The sequence below is a fragment of the Eumetopias jubatus genome, unplaced genomic scaffold (assembly GCF_037043125.1).
Source record: "Eumetopias jubatus isolate StellerSeaLion01/CBP00866 unplaced genomic scaffold, mEumJub1_p1.0 scaffold_10, whole genome shotgun sequence".
Classification (NCBI taxonomy): Eukaryota; Metazoa; Chordata; class Mammalia; order Carnivora; family Otariidae; genus Eumetopias; species Eumetopias jubatus.
Window position 1 is genome coordinate 27,923,112 of NW_028274816.1, and position 22,493 is coordinate 27,945,604.

The 22,493-nt window shown below is 43.2% G+C and overlaps 1 protein-coding gene and 1 pseudogene across 1 annotated transcript in view; one reads left to right on the forward strand and one right to left on the reverse strand.

Moving 5' to 3' along the window:
• Nucleotides 1-6,154: 6,154 nt before the first annotated feature.
• WDR59 (WD repeat domain 59) overlaps nucleotides 6,155-22,493 on the reverse strand; it is an 84,025-nt gene continuing 67,686 nt past the window's right edge. The window contains exons 20-26 of the mRNA XM_028092901.2: nucleotides 22,164-22,245; nucleotides 19,383-19,495; nucleotides 15,830-15,980; nucleotides 15,676-15,748; nucleotides 13,646-13,772; nucleotides 13,125-13,267; nucleotides 6,155-6,902 (exon numbers count right to left, since the gene is read on the reverse strand). Coding sequence (XP_027948702.1) covers nucleotides 6,667-6,902; nucleotides 13,125-13,267; nucleotides 13,646-13,772; nucleotides 15,676-15,748; nucleotides 15,830-15,980; nucleotides 19,383-19,495; nucleotides 22,164-22,245 — 925 coding nt within the window. The 3' untranslated portion in view covers nucleotides 6,155-6,666. The remainder of the gene's footprint in view (nucleotides 6,903-13,124; nucleotides 13,268-13,645; nucleotides 13,773-15,675; nucleotides 15,749-15,829; nucleotides 15,981-19,382; nucleotides 19,496-22,163; nucleotides 22,246-22,493) is intronic.
• On the forward strand, nucleotides 16,248-17,361 carry LOC114200796 (L-lactate dehydrogenase A chain pseudogene; annotated as a pseudogene).

Here is a 22,493-nt window from a genome sequence, read left to right on the forward strand (position 1 = left end):
TGGTTTTGTTCACTGTACAGAAGCTTTTAATTTTGAGGTAATCTCAATAGTTTATTTTTGCTTTTGTTTCCCTGGCCTCAGGGGACATATCTAGAAAGAAGTTGCGATGGCCGATGTCAAAGAAGTTACTGCCTGTGTTTTCTTCTAGTTTCAGGTCTCACATTTAGGTCTTTAATCCATTTTGAATTTATATTTGTGTATGGTGTGAGAAAGTGGTCCAGGGGCGCCTGGGTGGCTCAGTCTGTTAAGCATCTGCCTTCGGCTCAGGTCATGATCTCACGGTCCTGCGATAGAGCCCTGCGTTGGGCTCCCTGCTCAGCGGTGAGTCTGTTTCTCCTTCTCCCTCTACTCCTCCCCCGCACTTGTGCTTCTCTCTCTCTGTCTCAAATAAACAAATAAATACAATCTTAAAAAAAAAAAAGAAAGAGGGCACCTGGGTGGCTCAGTCAGTTAAACATGTGCTTTCGGCTCAGGTCATGATCTCAGGGTACTGGGATCGAGCCTCACAGGGGGCTCCCTGCTCAGTGGAGAGTCTGCTTCTTCCCCTGCCTCCCACTCCCCCTGCTTGTGTTCTCTCTCCGTCTCTCTCTCTCTCCCAAATAAAAATCTTTAAAAAAGGAAAAAAGAAAGTGGTCCAATTTTCCCACACCCTTTGTTGAAGACTATCTTTCTCCCATTGGATATTCTTTCCTGCTTTGTAGAAGATTAATTGACCATATCACTGTGGGCTCGTTTCCAGATTTTCTATTCTGTTCCATTGATCTATGTGTCAGTTTTTGCGCCAGTACCATACTGTCTTGATTACTACAGATTTGTGATGTAACCTGAAGGAATTGTGATGCCTCCAGCTTTGCTTTTCTTTTTCAAGACTGCTTTGGCTATTCAGGGTCTTTTGTGGTTCCATACAAGTTTTAGGATTGTTTGTTCTAGCTCTGTGAAGAATGCTATTGGTATTTTGATAGGGATTGCATTAAATGTGTAGATGGCTTTGAGTAGTATAGACATTTTAACAATATTTGTTTTTCTAATCCATACCTGTCCATTTCTTTGCATCATCTTGAATTTCTTTTTTTCTTTTTTTTTCTTTTTTTGATGTCCCATCTATTTGTTACTCTTTAAAAATCTTATTTTTGACTGGACTCAGACTTAGAGGTAGAAGCTCTCAGAGAGGACAGCCTCTGTCTCTTGGCAATCTATTCCTAGAATTTTTCTTTGGCCTCCTTCATTCTCTTGGCCAAACGGTTAGCATATTCTGCAGCCTCTTCCTTATTTTTCTTAGTGCACTGTTCCTTCAAAGCAATATGCTGATGTTTGTGTGGGAGGACACGCAGAGTCACAGGATGCTGAATCTTGGGCTCTCTGATTCTAGGTTTCTCACCTTCTTTGTTCAGGGGCTTTCTCATAACATACTGGTGAACATCATCTTCTTTAGAAAGACTGAAAGTTTGAGGATTCTGCTGGCTCTCCTGGGCCCCAGGCAACAAGGCACAGTAGTTATCAGTGAGTCCAGGAGTACCCTTCTCCCCTTTTTTCTACAATGACCAAGTTGAGAACACTGAGATTGGCATCCACAATGCAACCCCAAACAGATTTGCCCTTTCTCCAGTCCTTGCTCTGTAGCAGGAAGGCTCCTTAATCAGCAGCAGGCAGACTCAGCCATGGGTCGCGACACCCCGTTTCATGGGGAATCCTTGTTTGTCACTGCCACCATTGATTTGGACCACGTAACCCTTCCATTCTTCACCCAGAGCATCAGCAGCAACTTCTGTGGCCATACACTACTCATAAAACGTATGAAGTTTGCGTTCATCATCCACTTCAATGAGTTTCTCACAGCCAGAAGCTGGGAAAGAGATGTTCAGCTTCACCCTGAAGCAGCCTACCACCTCTGAGGTGCCACGAGAAAGAGTATCTTGAATTTCTTTCATCAGTATTTTATTGTCTTCAGAGTACAGGTATTTCACCTCGTTGATTAGGTATATTCCCAAGTATCTTTTTGTTTTTGGTGTAATTGTAAATGGGATCGATTCCTTAATTTCTCTTTCTGCTGCTTCATTGCTGGTGTATAGAAATGCAACAGATTTCTATATGTTGGTTTTGTATCCTGAGACTACTGAATTCGTTTATCAGTTCTAGCAGTTTTTTTGGTGGAGTCTTTAGGGTTTCTACATACAGTATCATGTCATCTGCGAATAGTGAAAATTTTACTTCTTGATTTGGATGCCTTTTATTTTTGTTGTCTGATTGCTGTCGCTAGGACTTCTAGTACTATGTTGAATAAAAGTGGTGAGAGTGGACATCCCTGTCTTTTCCTGACCATAGAGGAGAAGCTCTTGGTTTCCCCCCATTTAGGATATTAATTGTGGGTTTTTCATATATGGCCTTTACCTGTTTATAATTTTGAGGTATGATCCCTCAAAATTAACTTTGAGGGTTTTTATCATGAATGGATGTTGTACTTTGTCAAATGCTTTTTCTGCATCCCCTGAAATGATCACATGGTTCTTATCCTTTATTAGTGTGGTATGTCACATTGATTTGCAAATACTAAACCACCCTTGCAAGCCATGAATAAATCTCACTTGATCGTGGTGAGTGATTTTTTAAATGTATTGTTGGATTTGGTTTGCTAGTATTTTATTGAGAATTTTTGCATCTATATTCATCAGGGATATTGGCCTGTAGTTCTCTTTTTTAGTGGTGTCTTTATCTAGTTTTGGGATCAGGATAATGCTGTCCTCATTGAATGAATTTGGAAATTTTTCTTCCTTTTCTATTTTTTGGAATACTTTAAAGAGTAGGTATTAACTCTTCTTTAAATGTTTGGTAGAATTTGCCTGTGAAGCTACTTGGTCCTGGACTTTTGTTTGCTGGAGTTTTTTGATTACCCGTTCAATTTCTTTGCTAGTTATCAGTCTTTTCTTTTTCTTCCTGTTTCAGTTTTGGTAATTTATATGTTTCTAGGAATTTACCCATTTCTTCTTGGTTGTCCAGTTTGTTGGCATACAGCTTTTCATATTTTCTTCTAATTGTACTTCTGTGGTATTTGTTGTTATTTCTCCCTTCTAGTTTTGATTTTATTTGGGTCCTTTCTCTTTTCTTTTTGGTAAATCTGGCTAGAGGTTTATCAATTTTATTAACTTTTTTCTTTTTTTTAAGATTTTATTTGACAGAGAGAGACAGCGAGAGAGGGAACACAAGCAGGGGGAGTGGGAAAGGGAGAAGCAGGCTTCCCGCTGAGCAGGGAGCCCGATGCAGGGCTCGATCCCAGGACCCTGAGATCATGACCTGAGCCACCCAGGCGCCCCTTTTTTATTAATTTTTTCAAAGAACCAGCTCCTGGTTTCATTGATCCGTTTTGTGTGTGTGTGTGTGTGTGTTTTAGTTTCTATATCATTTCTGCTCTAATCTATTTCCTTCCTTCTGCTGGCTTTAGGCCTTGTTTTAGGTTGTTTTCCAGCTTGTTTAGTTGTAAGGTTAGGTTGTTCATTTAAGATTTTTCTTGCTCCTTGAGATAGACCTGTATTGCTATATATTTCCCTCTTAGGACCACTTTTGCTGCATCCCAAAGGTTTTGGACAAGTGTGTTTTCGTTTTCATGTGTTTTCATGTATTTTTTAAATTTCTTCTTTTATTTCCTGGTGGACCTATCCATTGTTTAGTAGCATCTTATTTAACCTCCATGTATTTTTGGTCTTTGCAGATTTTTTTCTTGTGGTTGACTTCTAGTTTCATAGCTCTGTGGTCAAAAAAGATGCATGGTATGACTTCAATCTTCTTGTATTTCTTGAGGCCTGTTTTGTGGCCTCATATGTGATCTATTCTGGAGAATGTTCCATGTGCACTTGAAAAGAATGTGCATTCTGTTGTTTCAGGATGAAATGTTCTAAATATATCTGTTAAGTCCATCTGGTCCAGTGTGTTCTTCTAAGCCATTGTTTCCTTGTTATTTTCTGTTTAGGTCACCTGTCCTCATTGATATAACAGGGGTGTTAAAGTCCACTACTATTATTGTATTATCATCATAGATTAGTTCCTTTATGTTTGTTATTACTGTTTTATGTATGAGTGCTCCCATGTTGGGTGTATACATATCTATAATTATTATACCTTCTTGTTGATTGTCCCCTTTATTATTATATAGTGCCTTTTTTTTTTAAGATTTTATTTATTTATTTGACAGAGAGATAGAGAGCACAGATAGTCAGAGTGGCAGGCAGAGGAGAAGCAGGCTCCCTGCTGAGCAGAGAGCCCGATGCAGGGCTCGATCTTAGGGCACTCGGATCACGACCTGAGCTGAAGGCAGCCACTTAACCGACTGAGCCACCCAGGCACCCTATGCCTTTTTTTTTTTTTTTGAGATTTATTTATTTGAGAGAAGGGAGGAGGGGGAGGGGGAGAGGGAGATGGAAAGAGAGAATCCCAAGTGGACTCCATGCTCAGCATGGAGCCCGATGCAGGGCTCGACCCTGAGATCATGATCTGAGCCAAAATCAAGAGTCAGTCGCTCAGGGCGCCTGGGTGGCTCAGGTGGTTAAGCGACTGCCTTCGGCTCAGGTCATGATCCTGGAGTCCCGGGACCGAGTCCCGCATCGGGCTCCCCGCTCAGCAGGGAGTCTGCCTCTCCCTCTGACCTCCTTCCCTCTCATGCTACCATTCTCTCTCTCTCAATAAAAAAAAAAAAAAAGTCAGTCGCTCAACCAACTGAGCCACCCAGATGTTCCATATAGTGCCCTTCTTTGTCTCTTGTTACAATCTTTATTTTAAAGTCTAGTTTGTCCAATGTAAGTATTGCTACTTCTTTCTTTTGACATTCATTTGCATGACAAATGTTTCTCCATTCCCTTTCAGTCTGCAGGTGTCTTTAGGTCTAAAATGAGTCACTTGTAGGTAATGGATGGGTCTTGACCCCACAATCCTCAGTAAGAAATGAATTTATATTGTGATCCATTATACATGTATGCGAATGTGTGCATATACACTCATAAACAGGTTACACAAAATGATATTCACCACTCTATTTCATTTCTTTAATGCTGGTTTTTATATACTAAATTGATTTCACAATCCATTACTGGGTCCTGACCTGTAGTTTAAAACAGTGATATATAACACATTTTGAGACATGTACTTATATTTCCTAAGTTAATCAATTTGGAATTATGAAATTCTAAGTAACAAACACATATTCTAGTAGAAATATCAAAAAGATTTCTCGTTCTTGGCACATACAGTATGTGAAGAGTTGAAAATCATTCTGAAGAATAAAACAGGTGGACATCTGAGTCACAGCCACTTGGAATGCAGATAAACAAAAAATGGAAAGTCTGTGAGGGAGCCCAAATGAAGACTGGAAGGAACTTACCAGAACTCAACCAACCTGCGCAGTAGCAATGGGAGACTCGAATATCAACGCTGTGAAGCCATCTCATGTTCCTTTTGCTAAATGAAATGATTAAGAGACTCCTAGGGTTGGGGCGCCTGGGGGGTGCAGCCAGTTGAACATCCAACTCTTGGTTTTGGCTCAGGTCATGATCTCAGGGTCATGGGATCGAGCCCCATATAAGGCTCTGCACTCAGCGCAGAGTCTGCTTAAGATTCTCTCTCCCTCTTCCTCCTCCCCACCCACCCTGCCCCACGCTCTCTTAAGATAAATAAATCTAAAAAAAAAAAAAAAAAAAGACTCCTGGAGTTGGAAAGAAACTTAAAATATCAAATTCTATTTTCTCCCATCAGATGACAAGAGTAAATCAGCATTTCCTTTGAAAATCTGAGCAGTGGGCGCCTGGGTGGCTCAGTTGGTTAAGCGACTGCCTTCGGCTCAAGTCATGATCCCGGAGTCCTGGGATCGAGTCCCACATCGGGCTCCCGGCTCAGTGGGGAGCCTGCTTCTCCCTCCGACTCTCTCCCCTCTCCTGCTGTTTCTCTCTCGCTCGCTCTCTCATAAATAAATAAATAAAATCTTTAAAAAAAAAGAAAAAGAAAATCTAAGCAGTGACTCTGGTCCTATCCCAAAGAGTTAACTTCAAAGAGGATAAAAACAATTTCACTGTAACACTGTTCAACCTTCTCTTTTTTTTTTTCAAACAATTACCTGACTTTTATTAGCCAAGGGAGAGCAGCTTGAAGAGAAATAACAAACATAAGATACATCTTTAGAGTCCTTAAGTACATCATGTATTTATAATTTAAATATTATTTTTAAAAGGCCACTATCCATCAGTTCATTTAAATGTACCAACTTATATCACAGACCTACTTATCAACTAAGTTAATGTCCATTGTCCTTCGGCTCAGGAGACTGTCCTTTGTATCTGACCTTGGTCTGAAATGGCATCAGAAAGGATGCTAGTCAGTGGTTTAAGGTTAACACCTTGAAGGTAAACACGGCTCTAGAGGCAGGTGCCTTTCTTCAAGAAGATTTCCACCTGGCTACGTGGCTCTGCACATCTGCCCTCCTCCTTCCTGGTGACATCCACGCCATCAAGAGCCAAACAGAAGAGAAGCAAAAGCTCATGGACAGCTGGTGCAGTGGCAGTCTTTGAGAGGAACATGCTCCAGTCTATTCAAGAATGGCTTTCTGGAGCCTCCCTCCTGGTGGAGACCTTGTCATCCAACATTTATGGAATCCCGTGGGATTTGCGACAACTCCCATGGTCTGTGAGTTCAGAATGTGCTTTCAAGCAGGCAGTGACATCCACAACCGGTGGGACACACCTCCTGGGTCCGAAACCACTCCATCATGTGGCTGGTGTGCCCACCATGCCCGCAGGTCAGGCAGAAATTGGACGATCCACGTACGGCCACGTGGCAGATGGCACACTGGAACGTGAAGCCTTTGCAGATGGCACACTGCGCGCCACGGACCTCGTTCCGGCAGTGGCTACAGTACACACCAAACTCTGCAGGCGGTTGGAGGGGGCCAAACAAGACACAGGGAGCGTTAGTTCTGCAAAAGGAACCTGGGCATGGTGAGAATGAGGTCTTCATCTTAGGAGTCTGCAGGGATTCTATTACCACAATGATTCTCTCTCTCTCTCTTTTTTTTTTTTTAAGACAGCAGAAGCCCTTCTTCCACAATCTCACTACGTCTTACAAAGACACTGCTGTCACTGCAGGCTGGGTGCAGGGGGACAGGGCAGGAGGCGCCTGGCTGTTGGGAGGCCTGGGGTGAAAAGCCCAGGTGATGGCTACGCCTCACCCCCTCCTAGGCCAATGGCTGCAGGGGCCTGGCTCATAGAGGTGGCCACCAACTGTCTGTTGACAGAACTGAAGGACTCGGCGACACCCAGCAAAGCTGATCAGTGTCACAGTGTCTTCCCTACCTGTACACCAGTGACCAAGTGGCACAAGATGCACCAGGTCAGGACCCCGTGGTCAGGAGCTGGTCCCCAGCTCCCCGGAAGAGACGCCGAGGGCTAACCCTACACCCGCACGCACATGCTGGTGCACCTCAGGCACGACCCTGAGTCCGGGCAGCCTGTGTCGATCCCCCGTCTCCCTTGCCCAGCTTCCAGCATGCCGCTGCAGGAACAAACCCTGCCGTGGCTGCACGCTCTCCTCTGACGGTGCCGTCGGCACCTGGCCCTGCCTGCAGCCCACCGCCTCTGCTGGCCTCTGGGGCAAAGGCTGCTTCGGTCTGGAGCCCCGAGGAGCAGTGGGGCAGGAGGGGCTGACCCGTGCCCCATTACTGCCTGAAGACCGCCACCTCTCACCCTGAGGAAATGCCACCTGGCTTCGCCATCCCTGCGTCTTCTCTGCCTTCACCTGGGGCACTCTGGAAACACTCCCCCAACCCCTGTCCCCTCAGGACTTCTGTTCTTCGTTCTCACTCTTCTCTTGACCCCAGTTCTTGGCACCATCCGTGGTGCCTTCAAACCCCACCCCCCAACCCTCTGCACACCTGGCCTTGCCCATCATGTACTGCCTTCACCTTTCTGGCGACAGTCTCCCGAGGCCAGCCTGAGTGACATGGACCAACATTATCATTACTTTTTTGCGAGTCTCCCCAACTCTCCCTCCACGGAACTAACCCGCAGAACCTCCAGGCCGGATGAACGCTATCAGGTGCCTACTCCACATCTGCCCCCAGCACTCCTGGGGGAAGGCGCCCCGGCAAGATGCACTTCTCACTAAATACACGACAACCAGCCAACAGCTCCCAGGGCTGCAGAGCGGCTGCTCCGCCATTTTCCCGATGGCGCTTCTTGCTTCCACCACAGCCCACGCACTCCTGCACACCCCTGCTCCCCTCTCTCACCTGCTGGCCCCCCTCTTCCCTGAGAAAAGAGAAGCCTCCATCTCCAGCCACGAAACCTTCAGATTTCCCTACTTGCTCCTCTTCTCCTTCCACCTCTTAGAACAGAGGAAGGCTCCTTTCCTGTACCTGAGCCAGTTCCTCTGCCTGAGGACAAATGGCAGTCACAAATGTACCAATGAAGACTTTTAAAATACATGGTTAAGTAAGGAAAAATTTTATGACAGTCCTAGTTTAGGTAAATCCTGTGACAAATTAAATTGGTTTGATAATGTTGGTGAAAAATAGCCATGTCTTGTCCCTTTATGCACAACTTTTTATGTTAGGTAATGTTTATGGTTTATGTTCTCATGAAAAGCTTAATTAGTTTAAATTTCTTAAATTTCCTTTACTGGTTTTATTGGTTGGACAAGATTCAACCTTTAAAATTATGACAATGTAAAAACTGTACATTCAATAAATTGAATTATGTCTTCAAAAAGGTGTTGTTCTTTGACATTTGAGATAACTGTAAAATGTTAACCTAATTATTCTCCAGATCTGGGTAAAATTATTAAAACATCCTCTCCCTTAAAAACTCAATACGCCATTAGGAACTGTGTTTCTCCATACCATGTCAGCTTAAATGTAATCCCTAAAATCGTTATTAACTTTAAGATCTTGAACTAATATTTCATTTAGTTAATTAATGAATCATTTGAGGGGATGTGGCCAATTTCTAGGTGGATATAAATTCACAAAGATAGGGAATACAAAAACACTAAGTCACTAAGTGTAATTTTAATATTTCTCTCTTGCCTCTTATTGTTCTATATAATGGAATGGCCATTAGTTGAGAAGGACAGGCACACATCTGGGCCACGCTGGTGTACAGAATAACTTTCGCCACATGTGGCGATACAAAAGGATGTAGAGTTTGTGTGAAATCACAAGCTGTCAAGGTGTCTTTTATAGGAACACTGACAAACCTGGGGAATCTCAGGGAAGGAAGCATATGCCCACAGGTATAGGCTTTGCAGGTGAAACCTGGCAGAGGCGAAATGAATCATTCCTGGTTCCCAGTGGACAAACTAATAAGGACAATAAAAAATACGTCTAGCACATAAATGATCAAATTACGATTCCTAAGGCTTTATGAAACCCCCAGGCAGAAGCCAGCTCCAAAGGCTTAGCGCCATATGGTCCTACATAAAAAAGAGCTGTCTGTATTAATTACCATCAGTTACACAAATGTAAATAAAACCAGCCAAATAAATAAGACTTTAAATAAACGGAAGCAGAAAATTGCTTGACTACCTCCTCAAAATAAATGAAGCCTCGAGCCCTTTCTATAAATCTAACCCCTTAAATGAACACAATTTATCCCTAAAATTTGCTGCTGATATGGGATGACCCTTGCAGATGTGATGAGTCTGAGAGGAAACTGCTGATTTTCCAGCAATTTGGAGACTAACTGTAGCTGTGGTAACCCTGGAGTAGTTTTCTCTCAGTATCTGCTGTTTGCTAGATGTGAGAAGTCCACTTCTTCCAAAGTAATAAATAATGAAGATGAAAATACATAATGCTTTTGTCTGAGTCTATCTTTCATAATCCCTCCCCTTTGAAATCCTACAATACTGTTTGTGACGGTATTAGCTCTCACTATTCATTCTTCAGGACCATTTAAGTCTCCATGAGTTCCTGTTTTACTTCTCTGATTGGATTATAGACTTTTTGACACCACCCCCCAAACCACACCTTGTGTTTCCCTGTATGGCCAAGAGAACTTGGCAGGATGCTTATAATAATAGATGTCAGTAAGAGCGCAATGTATCAGTTACCTATCTCTGTGATTCGTATATTTTCCTGAAAACTAATTCTAAATCACAAGTTGCTCCAGGCCTTCATTACTCTCTCTGATACACTTTCATGCACTTAGATGCTCTGAAAAACACATTGCCCAAATAACATTTTGCACCTTTGCATTTCCTGAAGTACATACACCAAAATAATCCATATTAAAACAATCCTTGTTACTTGATATCTCAATCTCTGTATTACTCTGGTTTATTTAAGATTTTAAGTAATCTCTACACCTAACATGAGGCTCGAACTCACAACCCTAAGATCCAGAGTCACATGCCCCACCAACTGAGCCAGCCAGGCACCTTGTTTGGGTTTTTTAATTAAACCTACATACGTACAACTTAAAAGAGTCAAATAATGTTATATGTCTGATTAACAAAATCAGCATTCCCTTCCACTCCCTTCGCCCATCACTCCCAGGAGGAAATCCTTCCAACTCAAACTTAACTTTTTGTTTCTACCTTCTATCTCCAAACACCCCTGTACAAAGCTAATTCTTAATTTCCACATTTAAGCATTATCTCAACTTTCCCGTGGAAGCTTCTTTCACTCCCCAATTCGCCTTAGCCACACACATACCCCATCCCTCATCTTCCCCACACAGTTCCACTATTACTTGGTTAGATCAGCGTTCTGTTTTCCCATCATCTATCCAGGTGAACATTATTCAAGCCAAGCCATGTACCATGACCACTTTTCCTTTCTCGCATGCTTAGATTTTCTTAGTAACCGTCTTGTTTTTGTTTGCTTAGTTTATCATAATTCACTTGCAAACCCTCTCTCAAATATCTGAGTCTCTATAAATATACTGGACACTGAAATCCACTAGCTATTTTTCTAACTTTCTCTTCTTGGAGACAGTGCTCTTGAAGCTCCAACCTGGATGGGTCTGTCTCTCGGTCTGCCATGTGGATCTCCCTTTACCATCATCCCGACTCCCTGCCTTCCTGGATAGGCTGAAGGTTTACTTTTACACGTGACTAATCATTTGGGGGCAGGATTCTAAGTTAGAAATCATTTTCTGGAGACTTCCGAAGGCACTGCTACATTGTCCTCTCCTTTCTAGTATCTGGTTCACCGCTCCGGAGAAGTGTGGTGCTGCCCATATTCCTTATCCTCTGCATGAGACCTGTTCTCTCTCTCTGGAAGCTCCCAGGGTACTCTCTTTATCCCGGGTCTTTCTTCACTCACTACACTAGGTGCTTCGTGGGCCCTTTCAAGCTAGAAAGCTGTTTGCCTTCTCTGGAGAACGAAAATTCCAGATTTTCTGTTGTGATAGAGGCAGGCTCATAACCTGCTCTGCAAACTAGGATCAGGGACCTGGGGACCCTAAAAAAGCCATCAAACAATACTCCTGTGTTTAGTCTCACCTTCGTGCCACTTCCAGAGGTGCCATGCATCACTAAATCCTGAGCCATCAGGGGTGGTCGGGGGAGGGGAGGGGGCTGGAGAGGGGTGGGGGTTCTGTCATGTGTGGTACTGTGCGGTACTGTTTTTCTGCCTGTCAGTTTAGGCCCTGTAAAATCAGCTACTACTACGCTATCTGCCTCCCTGGTCCCAAATGCTACCAACAACATGATTCTCTTCGCACGATTATGCCTTTTCAGGAAAGCTCTGGATAGACGCTTTGGGGAGGGGGGGCTCTGGGAGAGAGAGGAAATCAATGTGTGTTCAGACTACCCTCTCTGGTGGTCTTCGACATCACCCTTTAAAACTCTTCTCTTAGCTCCTTTCAGATCACACTCTCGCTTTTCCCCAGAACTCACTGGTGTCCCCTTCTGAGTCTGCAGGTACTTGCTTCCCTCAAGGCCCGGAGTGGGTGGGCTCCTGCTCTCCCTGTACTCTTCCTTCCCACCCCAGGGCCCAGGTCAATGTACCCATTCTCACAGCTCCAGTACCACCTACATGCTAAAGATTCTCAAAATTGCTAGTTCTTGCCCCAGGCCACCCTTTGAGCTCCAGATTCACATCTGGCCGCCTACATGACTTCACGGTCTGGCAGCTCATACACATCTCCAGCTATCCGAAACAGACCTCTTAATTTTCTTCCAGCCTCTTCTATCTTAGAATATGGCACCACCACCTACCTAGCTACCCAAGCTGGAAACCCAGGAATCATCTAAGCTCTGTCCCTTCCCCTCAATCCCACATCCAATTTGTTATCATTATATGTGGAGTCAACCTCTAAGAAGTATTTTGAATCTACCCCCTCTCTCTACCTCCACTGACATCACCTGAGACTAGGCCGCTGATCTCCCTCTGACTACCCTAACAGTCTTCAAACTTCTACCGCACTGTCCTCCAAACCTTTCTTCATATAACAGCCAGTGATTCTCTTAAAATAGAAACCAGAGCATGTCACTTATCTCTTAATACCCTTTGAAGCTTACCACTGGACTCAGAATACAATCCCAATTCTGAACCATGACTTGCAAGTTCCTAATTATCCTACAGTCTAATTTGGTACCCCTTCTTTTTGCTCACTGTGTTCTAGCCACTGGCCTTCCTTCACTAGTTTAATGTGTGCTGCCCTCTGCACAGATGGCTTCTCCTCCCTCTACCTCAGCCCCTCAGAAAGGCCCTCCCCGTACACAGCCAGACATCACCTGCAATTCTCCCTTCCTGCTCTCCCTGCGCCAACATCGTTTTTGTTTGCTCATAAACACTGATCACAACCTATAGTTACTTAATTTTTCTCCCCCACTAGTCTGTGAGTTCCATGAGGGGAAGGAATGTGCTAGCACTGTGCCTCACAGGAGCTCGGTATGTCTCAGCTGAATATATGAATTTGAAATCCTTCAAATCAGTATCTGAGTACAGTATATAAAACTACTTCCACTTAGAAATGTACTCTCGTCATGAAATACAAGGGTTTTCGGAAGGGGAAAGCAGACTCAAAATGCTTCAGAAATTTCCGCCTCTAAGTGAGAAGCTAAAAGACTTCACTCCAAGTCTTACATTCAGGGACAAATTAAATTATAGGACCTTTCAGATAGTGACAGGAAAAGAAGTTCGTACTCACCAATCCCTTTATGAGGATCCGGAGGAGAGGAGGCAAACTTCAGCACCTCAGCTCGTTTCTCTCTCAGACCCCAGCGGTAGAGGATTTCTCCATAGCATTTCTTAAAGTCATCAAATTGCTGGGTATTGGCGGGGTCCAGAAGCCTGGATAAAACTCAAAAGATTGCCTGTCAGTTCCTTTAAGAAAAAACAAGCTCAGGGGGCGCCTGGGTGGCTCAGTCGTTAGGCGTCTGCCTTCGGCTCAGGTCAGGATCCCAGGGTCCTGGGATCGAGCCCCGCATCGGGCTCCCTGTTCCGTGGGAAGCCTGCTTCTCCCTCTCCCACTCCCCCTGCTCGTGTTCCCTCTCTCGCTGTGTCTCTCTCTGTCAAATAAATAAAATCTTAAAAAAAAAAAAAAAAAGAAAAAGAAAAAACAAGCTCAATACCAAATGAACATAACATAGCTTTCTTACAGCAAGAGTCTTGATTTTGGGAAATCTAAGCATTATGAAAATTGCAGCTCTCACCGGGGAAGGTTGTTACCTTTTATTTTTATCATGCTGATCACGTTCTCGCTCACGGGGATCACTGTAGGTAAGACTCCCAAAGCGGATTTCTTCTGGAGAAGACTCTCCCCAAGGTGAGGAGACATGTTCTGCCTCTCTTCCCGCTGAAGCAAATCAAATGGGAAGGGAAGAGGGAAATTAGACAAGGTTTGGAAAGTGTCTGAAAACTCTCATAATGCAGAGTGTGCTCAATTTAGTCACTGGAAGAAAAATAAGCTAAGCTGCAGATGCTGAGAAATATAACTAAGCAGAACTCTTTCCTAGCCTTACCTTTTTATTTAGATATTTACTGTTAAGGTAACCTGATAACTAAGTAGACACACAATGATTAAGCCGCAAATTATGGTACAGTGATATAAAATATTAAATAAAGCAGTCGTTATTGATAAAGACTTTTTTTTTTAAGATTTTCATTTATTTATTGAGAGAGAGAGAGAAAGGTAGAGAGAGAGCATGAGAGGGAAGAAGGTCAGAGGGAGAAGCAGACTCCCCGCTGAGCAGGGAGCCCGATGTGGGACTCGATCCCGGGACTCCAGGATGATGACCTGAGCCGAAGGCAGTCGCGCAACCAACTGAGCCACCCAGGCGCCCTGATAAAGACTTTTTAAATGACGTGAGAAAACGTTCATGATAAAATTAAAAACAGAACACAAAATCATATATATAGAATGACCTTTCACACACACACACACAGATTGGGAAAAATGTTTTGGAATATTAAGAGACATTATTTCTAGGTGGAGGTTCAGTGATTATTTTCTTCTATAATGCTTTTTGTAACACTGGGCATGTATTACTTTTTTTAAGATTTATTTATTTGAGAGAGAGAGAGAATATACATGTGCACACACACACACATGCAGGGCAGAGGGGCAGAGAGAGGGAGAGAATCTCAGACTCCCTGCTAAGTGTGGAACCCCATGCAGGGCTCAATCTCACAACCCTGACATCATGACCTGAGCTAAAACGAAGAGTTGGACACTTAACCAACTGGGGCCACCCAGGTGCCCCCATGTAATTACTTTTATAACCTCTCAATTAAAGGAACAAGATTTCTGTCTTTCCTACCCTATTTCCCTAAATGGGTTTTCCAGGAAAGAGAAACTTCATTTTGTTGAAACATTTTAAAATTTCAAAACATTGTAAAGTTTCATAGTTTTAAAACTATTTTGAATATAATAAAATGAATTTTCCTGACTTCTTGTGCAAACAGTACTGTTAAAATGTTTTTCTGCATGACACAGAATCATTGTTGGCAAGACAGTGATATTCCCTCAGAAAATTATTTGACACTGTACTTACTGGCCACAAACTTCTGTTTTTGGTTTGGGTCTTCTTTTTTTTCTTAATACTTTGTAACTCTTCCTGTCAAACTACCGTAACCACGACTTCTTTGCCTGCCCTGCCTCTAACAGGCGTCACCTCCTACTTCAAAGTCCCTATATGTGTAGCTTCTATTCTGTAGATTGGAAAACTAAATCACCAAGCTCACTCAAGTTCTATATAAGATAAAAATAAAAGGAAAAAAAAAAGAAAATTAAGATGATTTTTAAAAAGAAATTTCAAAAATCCGGACACAAATACACTTATTTGTTAAATAGACCTTTACGGCCAGCTGGAGAAATCTTTATTTCTCCACATTGAAAGGAAGTATGTGGGAAGCAACAGCTAACAAGAAGTGGCAGATGACTGGGGTGGGGCAGGGGGCATGTGAGGGAGAAAGAATGAGGGTTGGGTTTACCGGGTAAACACTAAAGTCCCACTGTCAGTCTCTCAAGGTTACGAGTTGAAAAGCCACCCAGCCAGGCACAAAGACATACCAGAAACTGGCCTGTTCAAGTCCAGGCCTTGCTAACTACAGCATCCCCACCATATTAAATTTGGAGAGAAATGAGAAGCAAGGAAAATATAGAGTGCATCTATTAACTGAAGCTGACACAGTAACAATTCACAGACAGTTTTTAAAGTACCAGAAATCCAGCGTGGCCAAGTCAGCACCATACCAACCTATGTTCCAGCCACCAGTGTTGAGCCCTGGGTCTGACATGCTTGAGCAGGAGCCCGAGGAAGTAAAGCTGGGCTGCAGGACAAACAGGAGCAGAGTCAGAACACGCTTCCCTTTAGGAGGAGTCAAACACAACACACAAGGCCGCAGGCTTACATATCGGCTGTGGGACACCACAAGGTTAGAGGACCGGCCAGGAAAGGGTCCGAAGGGGTTTGGTACTCCCTGAGGCCGTGACTGGGCTTCAAACACGCTGCAGAGCATGGCCAATGTCTGGACATCCCGGAGTCGGCAGTAGTGAGCCAACCTGGAGGAAAAGATGAGAGAAAAAAAGTCAAGAGAAGAGATAGAAGAAGGCTAACTGTCACAGTTGTGGTGGGTTGCTGACAAAGGGATAGAAGGGAGGTTTCTTAATTCTGCTTCACAAAATCGTCAGGAACCAGGGCTTTCTATAGACCTAGCAGACTGTACTTTGAGTATGGCTAAATTTGTTTTGGAGGAGTGTCGGAGCCGCTGCCGCCAAGTCCAGATTCAACCTCGCGTGCCGCTGACACCCGCCCGCCCGACATGCACTCCCAATTCCTTTTGGTTCTAAGTCCAAAATGGCAACTCTCAAAGATCAGCTGATTCAGAATCTTCTTAAGGAAGAACATACCCCCCAGAATAAGATCACAGTTGTTGGGGTTGGTGCTGTTGGCATGGCTTGTGCCATCAGTATCTTAATGAAGGACTTGGCAGATGAACTTGCTCTTGTTGATGTCATGGAAGACAAACTGAAGGGAGAGATGATGGATCTCCAGCACGGCAGCCTTTTCCTTAGAACACCAAAAATTGTCTCTGGCAAAGACTATAACGTGACTGCCAACTCCAAGCTGGTTATTATCACAGCTGGGGCACGTCAGCATGAGGGAGAAAGCCGTCTTAATTTGGTCCAGAGTAACGTGAACATCTTTAAGTTCATCATTCCTAATATCGTAAAATATAGCCCAAACTGCAAGTTGCTTGTCGTTTCCAATCCAGTGGATATCTTGACCTATGTGGCTTGGAAGATAAGTGGCTTTCCCGAAAACCGTGTTATTGGAAGTGGTTGCAATCTGGATTCAGCCTGGTTCCGTTACCTAATGGGGGAAAGACTGGGAGTTCACCCATTAAGCTGTCACGGGTGGGTCCTTGGGGAGCATGGAGACTCCAGTGTGCCTGTATGGAGTGCAGTGAATGTTGCTGGTGTCTCTCAGAAGAATCTGCACCCTGACTTAGGCACTGATGCAGATAAGGAATAGTGGAAAGAGGTTCACAAACAGGTGGTTGACAGTGTCTATGAGGTGATCAAACTGAAAGGCTACACCTCCTGGGCCATTGGACTGTCTGTGGCAGATCTGGCCGAAAGTATAATGAAGAATCTTAGGCGGGTGCGTCCAATTTCCACCATGATTAAGGGTCTCTATGGAATTAAAGATGATGTCTTCCTTAGTGTCCCTCGCATCTTGGGACAGAATGGAATTTCAGATGTTGTGAAGGTGACTCTGACTTCTGAGGAGGAGGCCCGTTTGAAGAAGAGTGCAGATACACTTTGGGGGATCCAAAAGGAGCTGCAGTTTTAAAGTTTTCTAATGTACCACTTCACTGTCTAGACTATAGCAGGATTTTAGTTGGAGGTTGTGTATATTGTCCTTATCTGATCTGTTACTCAAGTAATATTAAAATGGCCTAAGAAAAAACATCAGTTTCCTAAAGTTCCAAATAGGAATGGTTCACCAAACCCTGCAGCTGTATCCTGGTACTGGATGATACCTGTCTTTGTAGCCCTAAATTGGTTAACATAAGTTAGCCCCACCGTCTCAGAGGCTCCACTGCCAGAGCTGCGGTTGCTCTGCATACCAGATGTGTGTTTACTGTGTGTTCTGTCACTTCGGGTTCCTTCCCCCAAAACCCGACATGCCTAGTCCATCTTTTCCAGTCAGTCACGTTCTGGGATGCAATGTATAAATTCAATATTGCGTGTATTGTGCATAACTGTCCTAAAGGATCTTACTTTGTGTACCATGTATGTCAGAATATAGTGTACATGGCCATATAACGTAAAAAGACAATGCATGGGCGCCTGGGTGGCTCAGATGGTTAAGCGTCTGCCTTCGGCTCAGGTCATGATCCCGGGGTCCTGGGATCGAGTCCCGCATCGGGCTCCCTGCTCCTTGGGAGCCTGCTTCTCCCTCTGCCTCTCTCTCTCTCTCTCTCTCTGTCTCTCATGAATAAATAAATAAAATCTTTAAAAAAAAAAAAAAGACAATGCAGCCAACTAAGTGTCATACCAACTAAAATACCAAATAAATTTTGAACGGTGACTCTTAAAAAAAAAAAATTTGTTTTGGAAAAGAATGTATCCAAGTATTACAAATGAGCTGGATAACCCATCTGAAAGCTTCTAGTTGGCATCCAGGCATGGCTCAGACTTGAGTGTGGCTTCTCCAAGAACTAAGTGGACTAAACTAACATCTGAATGAGGCCATGCATGTGCTCTTGGTCTCCCCAACTCCAAGAAGGATCACTCTTCTCTCGTAACCTAATGCTACATGAAGGTGCTCAGAACACTGTACCACCACCATGGTATGGAGAGCTGGCAAAAGACACGAAGGTGGAATTATGAATATGAACTATTAAATAAGAATAACAAGGAATATTTTTAGCTCTTAGGTACTCACATCCTCTTTGCTCCTTTTAGGACCACTATGCTAGGATGTGAGGTAGGGATCAGAACGATTTGGTCTTTGTGATGGAATGATACTGATACTTTCCTACCGAGCAATGTATGGTATTTCTTTTTTTTTATTTTATTTTATTTATTTATTTGAGAGAGAGAATGAAAGAGAGAGAGAGAGCATGAGAGGGGGGAGGGTCAGAGGGAGAAGCAGACTCCCTGCTCAGCAGGGAGCCCGATGCAGGACTCAATCCCGGGACTCCAGGATCACCTGAGCCAAAGGCAGTGGCTTAACCAACTGAGCCACCCAGGCGCCCCAATGTATGGTATTTCTTAAAGTGTTTTCATACCATCATACTTGAGCCTTATGTGATGTGGCTAGAACCACCATTATCATCCCTGCGTCACCACGAGGCGACTGAAGCTTCAGCACAGGTCCCACGTCCAGCCTCAACAAGTAAGTCAAGCAATCCTCCACCTGAAGGAATTAGAGCTTTTCTGTCTCTCTGTCAGGCTCTGAGCCTCACGGTTATGAAGGTTCAAGTGGTAAACCATTTTCACATTGTATTTCCAGCTTGCCACATTAAAGTGCAATAAATCCAACACAAATTCAATATTTCCATAAACTGCCAAACGGTAAAAACATTATCGCCCTTGGAAAACATGTAAGTCAACACGGAATTAGAGAGTCTGCTCTTGGGGGCAAAATTCTATAGCACCCAAGAAATTTAGCATTTCAAGAGTTCAAACTCCTGTGTTCAGACTGGTGTGACATGGGCTAAAGCATAAGTCTCTAAAGGACACATGAGTCTCAAATCCTTGTTGTAAATGACTAATATTGTCTACTTCCTTCTGCTATAAGAAGTTAGTTCTGCACAGAAATTATCATAGCACTAATGGGAAAGATCTCACTTTTTCCCATTCCTCATATCCCTTCAATGAACATACTGCAAGTGTTTACAGACCTAAAATTTACATCACTCATTTTCCTCACTTTTAGCTCTCAAAACCTACAGGGACTCCAGCAGCTGTCGCCCAAATGGATGTCGAGCCCAGGGTGTTTCCAAATCTGGGTCAGACTTGGGACCAAGGCAAAGATCTGTAGCGACTGTAGCCAGCGACCAAACCTGGAACAGATCGAAGAGAAACACTTGAAGTCAGACTGGTGCGGAAAGGACCAGGAAGCATGAAAGAACCCCACCTTCCTCCACATATAGCCTACAGCCTTGCTGCTCTGAGGACAACAAAAACTGGGAACATCAGGTCTCCTTCCAGACATACCGAATCAAAATTTGCATTTTAACAAGATTCTCTGGGGACTGTAATGCTCAAGAAACACTAGTCTTAAAAACTTTTATTAAGCAAATTTCAAAGAAATGACACCACGCATTAACCCCAAAGGGTTGTCTCAAGTGACTTCTTCTGTTGCTTCATTAGTGAACAGGCAGGGAGAGGGGGGAAAAAAGCATCTCCTATCACATTTCAGATCTGTCCTTTGCCCAAATAAAGGGAAACTTTGTTGCTTTCACTACAAAAGTTGCAGTATACTCTCAAAGCTAAAGAAAAATAGGCCAGGTCAAAACAGACTTTTTGTTGACATCAAGTCTGAGGAATATCTCCAAACTTGAAATCCTGCAGGGCTTGGGGTCATCAAGCAGAAACCAATATCCATTAGGTGTCTATTAACTCCAAGATTCAGCACATGCTAATATTAAGTACATCATGCCGTCAACAGAACCTCCTTCCCTCCACACTTTTAAAAATGGAATACTATTGGGAAATCTTTCTTAGTAGCAATATATCACTGTATGCCCACTAACTGGAAAATACTATCCTAGACTCTGTGAGAAACTTGAAAAGAAGAAAATACGGACTTTAATCGAGGAGTCTATAATCTAAAAAAAAAGAATAAGCAAAAATACTGAAAAATGGGTAGGGAAACACGTCAGATATGTAAAAAATCAATTAAATTAGGTGGCACCAATATACTCAGGCACCCAAGTACTGATTAAGACAAAATACATGAGGTTTACTTTTATCTCTATAACCAATGACCCACCTGAACAGTTGATGAGAGAAGTTAATGTCTCTCTGGGATAGGACAGGATGTTTACTATTCGGGCTGAAAATTTAGGCATGTTCCTTCCTCACTTTTTTAAAAAAGATTTATTTTAGAGAGAAAGAGGGAGAGAACATGGGAGGGGCAAAGGGAGAAGGGGAGAGAATCTCAAGCAGACCCCCCTGCTGAGTGTGGAGCTTGGTGTGGGGCTCAATCTCACGACCTTCAGATCATGACCTGAGCCAAAACCAAGAGTCTTCGTAGGCTTAAAGGACTGAGCCACCCAGGCACCCTGTTACTTCCTCACTCTTAATATACATTTCCTAAAGGGCTTTGACAGGAATAGTTGACACTTGGGTTTATTTCTGCAACTCTCTACAAAACAATAGACATAGCATCATCAACATGTGCATAAAAAAGAACAAAAAAAAAAACATTCTTCAAGCATTTGCACCAATGCCATTTCCGTCTCTTTACAAGTACCATGCCACAAATGATGACAATAATTACAGGAACAGAGTGGCGAGTGTCCCATACATTGGATATTTGCCATCTAGCAGATATGGGTATGGGAGTTTTACATATATGACCTTATTCTTTCTCATTGGTACTAGAATCAGGACTATTTCATAGTTGAGGAAATTGAGGTTCAGAAAGATTAAGTGCTGGCCAGGATCACACAATATATATATTTTTTAAGTAGCATGGAGCCCAACATAGGGCTTAAAAATCATGACCCTGAGATCAAGACCTGAGCTGAGATCAAAAGTTGGATGCTTAACCAACTGAGCCAGCCAGGCGCCCCTTAAAGATTTTATTTTTAAATAATCTTTACACCCAGCATGAGGCTTGTACTTACAACCCCAAGATCAAGAGTTGCATGTTCTACTGACTAAGTCAGCCAGGCAACTCCCCCGCAATTTTTTTTTTCTTTAATTTTAAGTAAACTCTACACCACACATGGGACCTGAAGTCACAACCCTGAGATCAAGAGTCACATGCCCTACTGACTAAGCCAACCCCTTGAAACAAAGAATTTTTTTTTTAAGATTTATTTATTTGAGAAGTAGAGAGAGAGCACCAGCAGGAGAGGCAGAGGAGGGGGAGAAGAGAATCCAAAGCAGACTCCGTGTTGAACTTGGAGCCTAACACAGGGCTTGATCTCATGACCCTGAGATCACAACCTGAGCTGAAACCAAGAGTCAGACACCCAACTGACTGTGCCACCCAGGCCCCCGAAACAAAGCATTTTTAAACAAAGCATTTTTAAAAGTATAAAAACCCCAGCAAAACAGAATTGAGAGTGCAAATGGCAAAGGCACAGATATCCACATTTATGTGTGTAACAATCACCATGATACCAGAGTAGAAATGTAATAAAAAATTCTCAGTACATGCTTTAGCATCTTCTCAACTAAGCTCTAATAAGAAGACCCAAAGCAGGAGGGTGCCTGGCTGGCTCAGTTGGAAGAACATACAACTCTTTGTATCGGGGTCATGAGTTCAAGCCCCACATTGGGGGTAGAGATTACTTAAATAAATAAATATTCTTTAAAAAAGAGAGAACCCAAAGGATTTAGAAAGCTGCTCTAGCCCTGCAGTTTGGCAAAGAAAATGGGATAGGAATTGCAAAATAGGAAGCACGCCCTGAAAGGTCACTAAACCAAAATTATGAAGTGAAAACAATCGGCTCAAAAAGAAAACTTCAGATGGCCATCAGGAGGGATGCACAATACCTGGACAAGGTCCTTCCTTCCAACAAGCAAGGCAGAAGTGGCATTCTTCTGGCATGTTTCTTGAATATCATTCATATTCAATCTGAAATGTAAAAAGAATTAATAAGAAGTTTCTTTCTAGTCTAACCTCCTAAATCAGTGACCCCTGGTTTAACAGACAAACTAAAAACTGCCTCTTTAGTTGTCATCCAAAATGCTTTATCCATGTTGGCCTTAGGCTTTATTCTTGCTACGTAATATGGAGAAAAAGCTTCCCCGCAGCTCAGGCTGTGGGTTCGCGCCTGGGGAAGGTGAAATTGTTCACCTCTCTGAAGTCAGGACAGGAAGGCA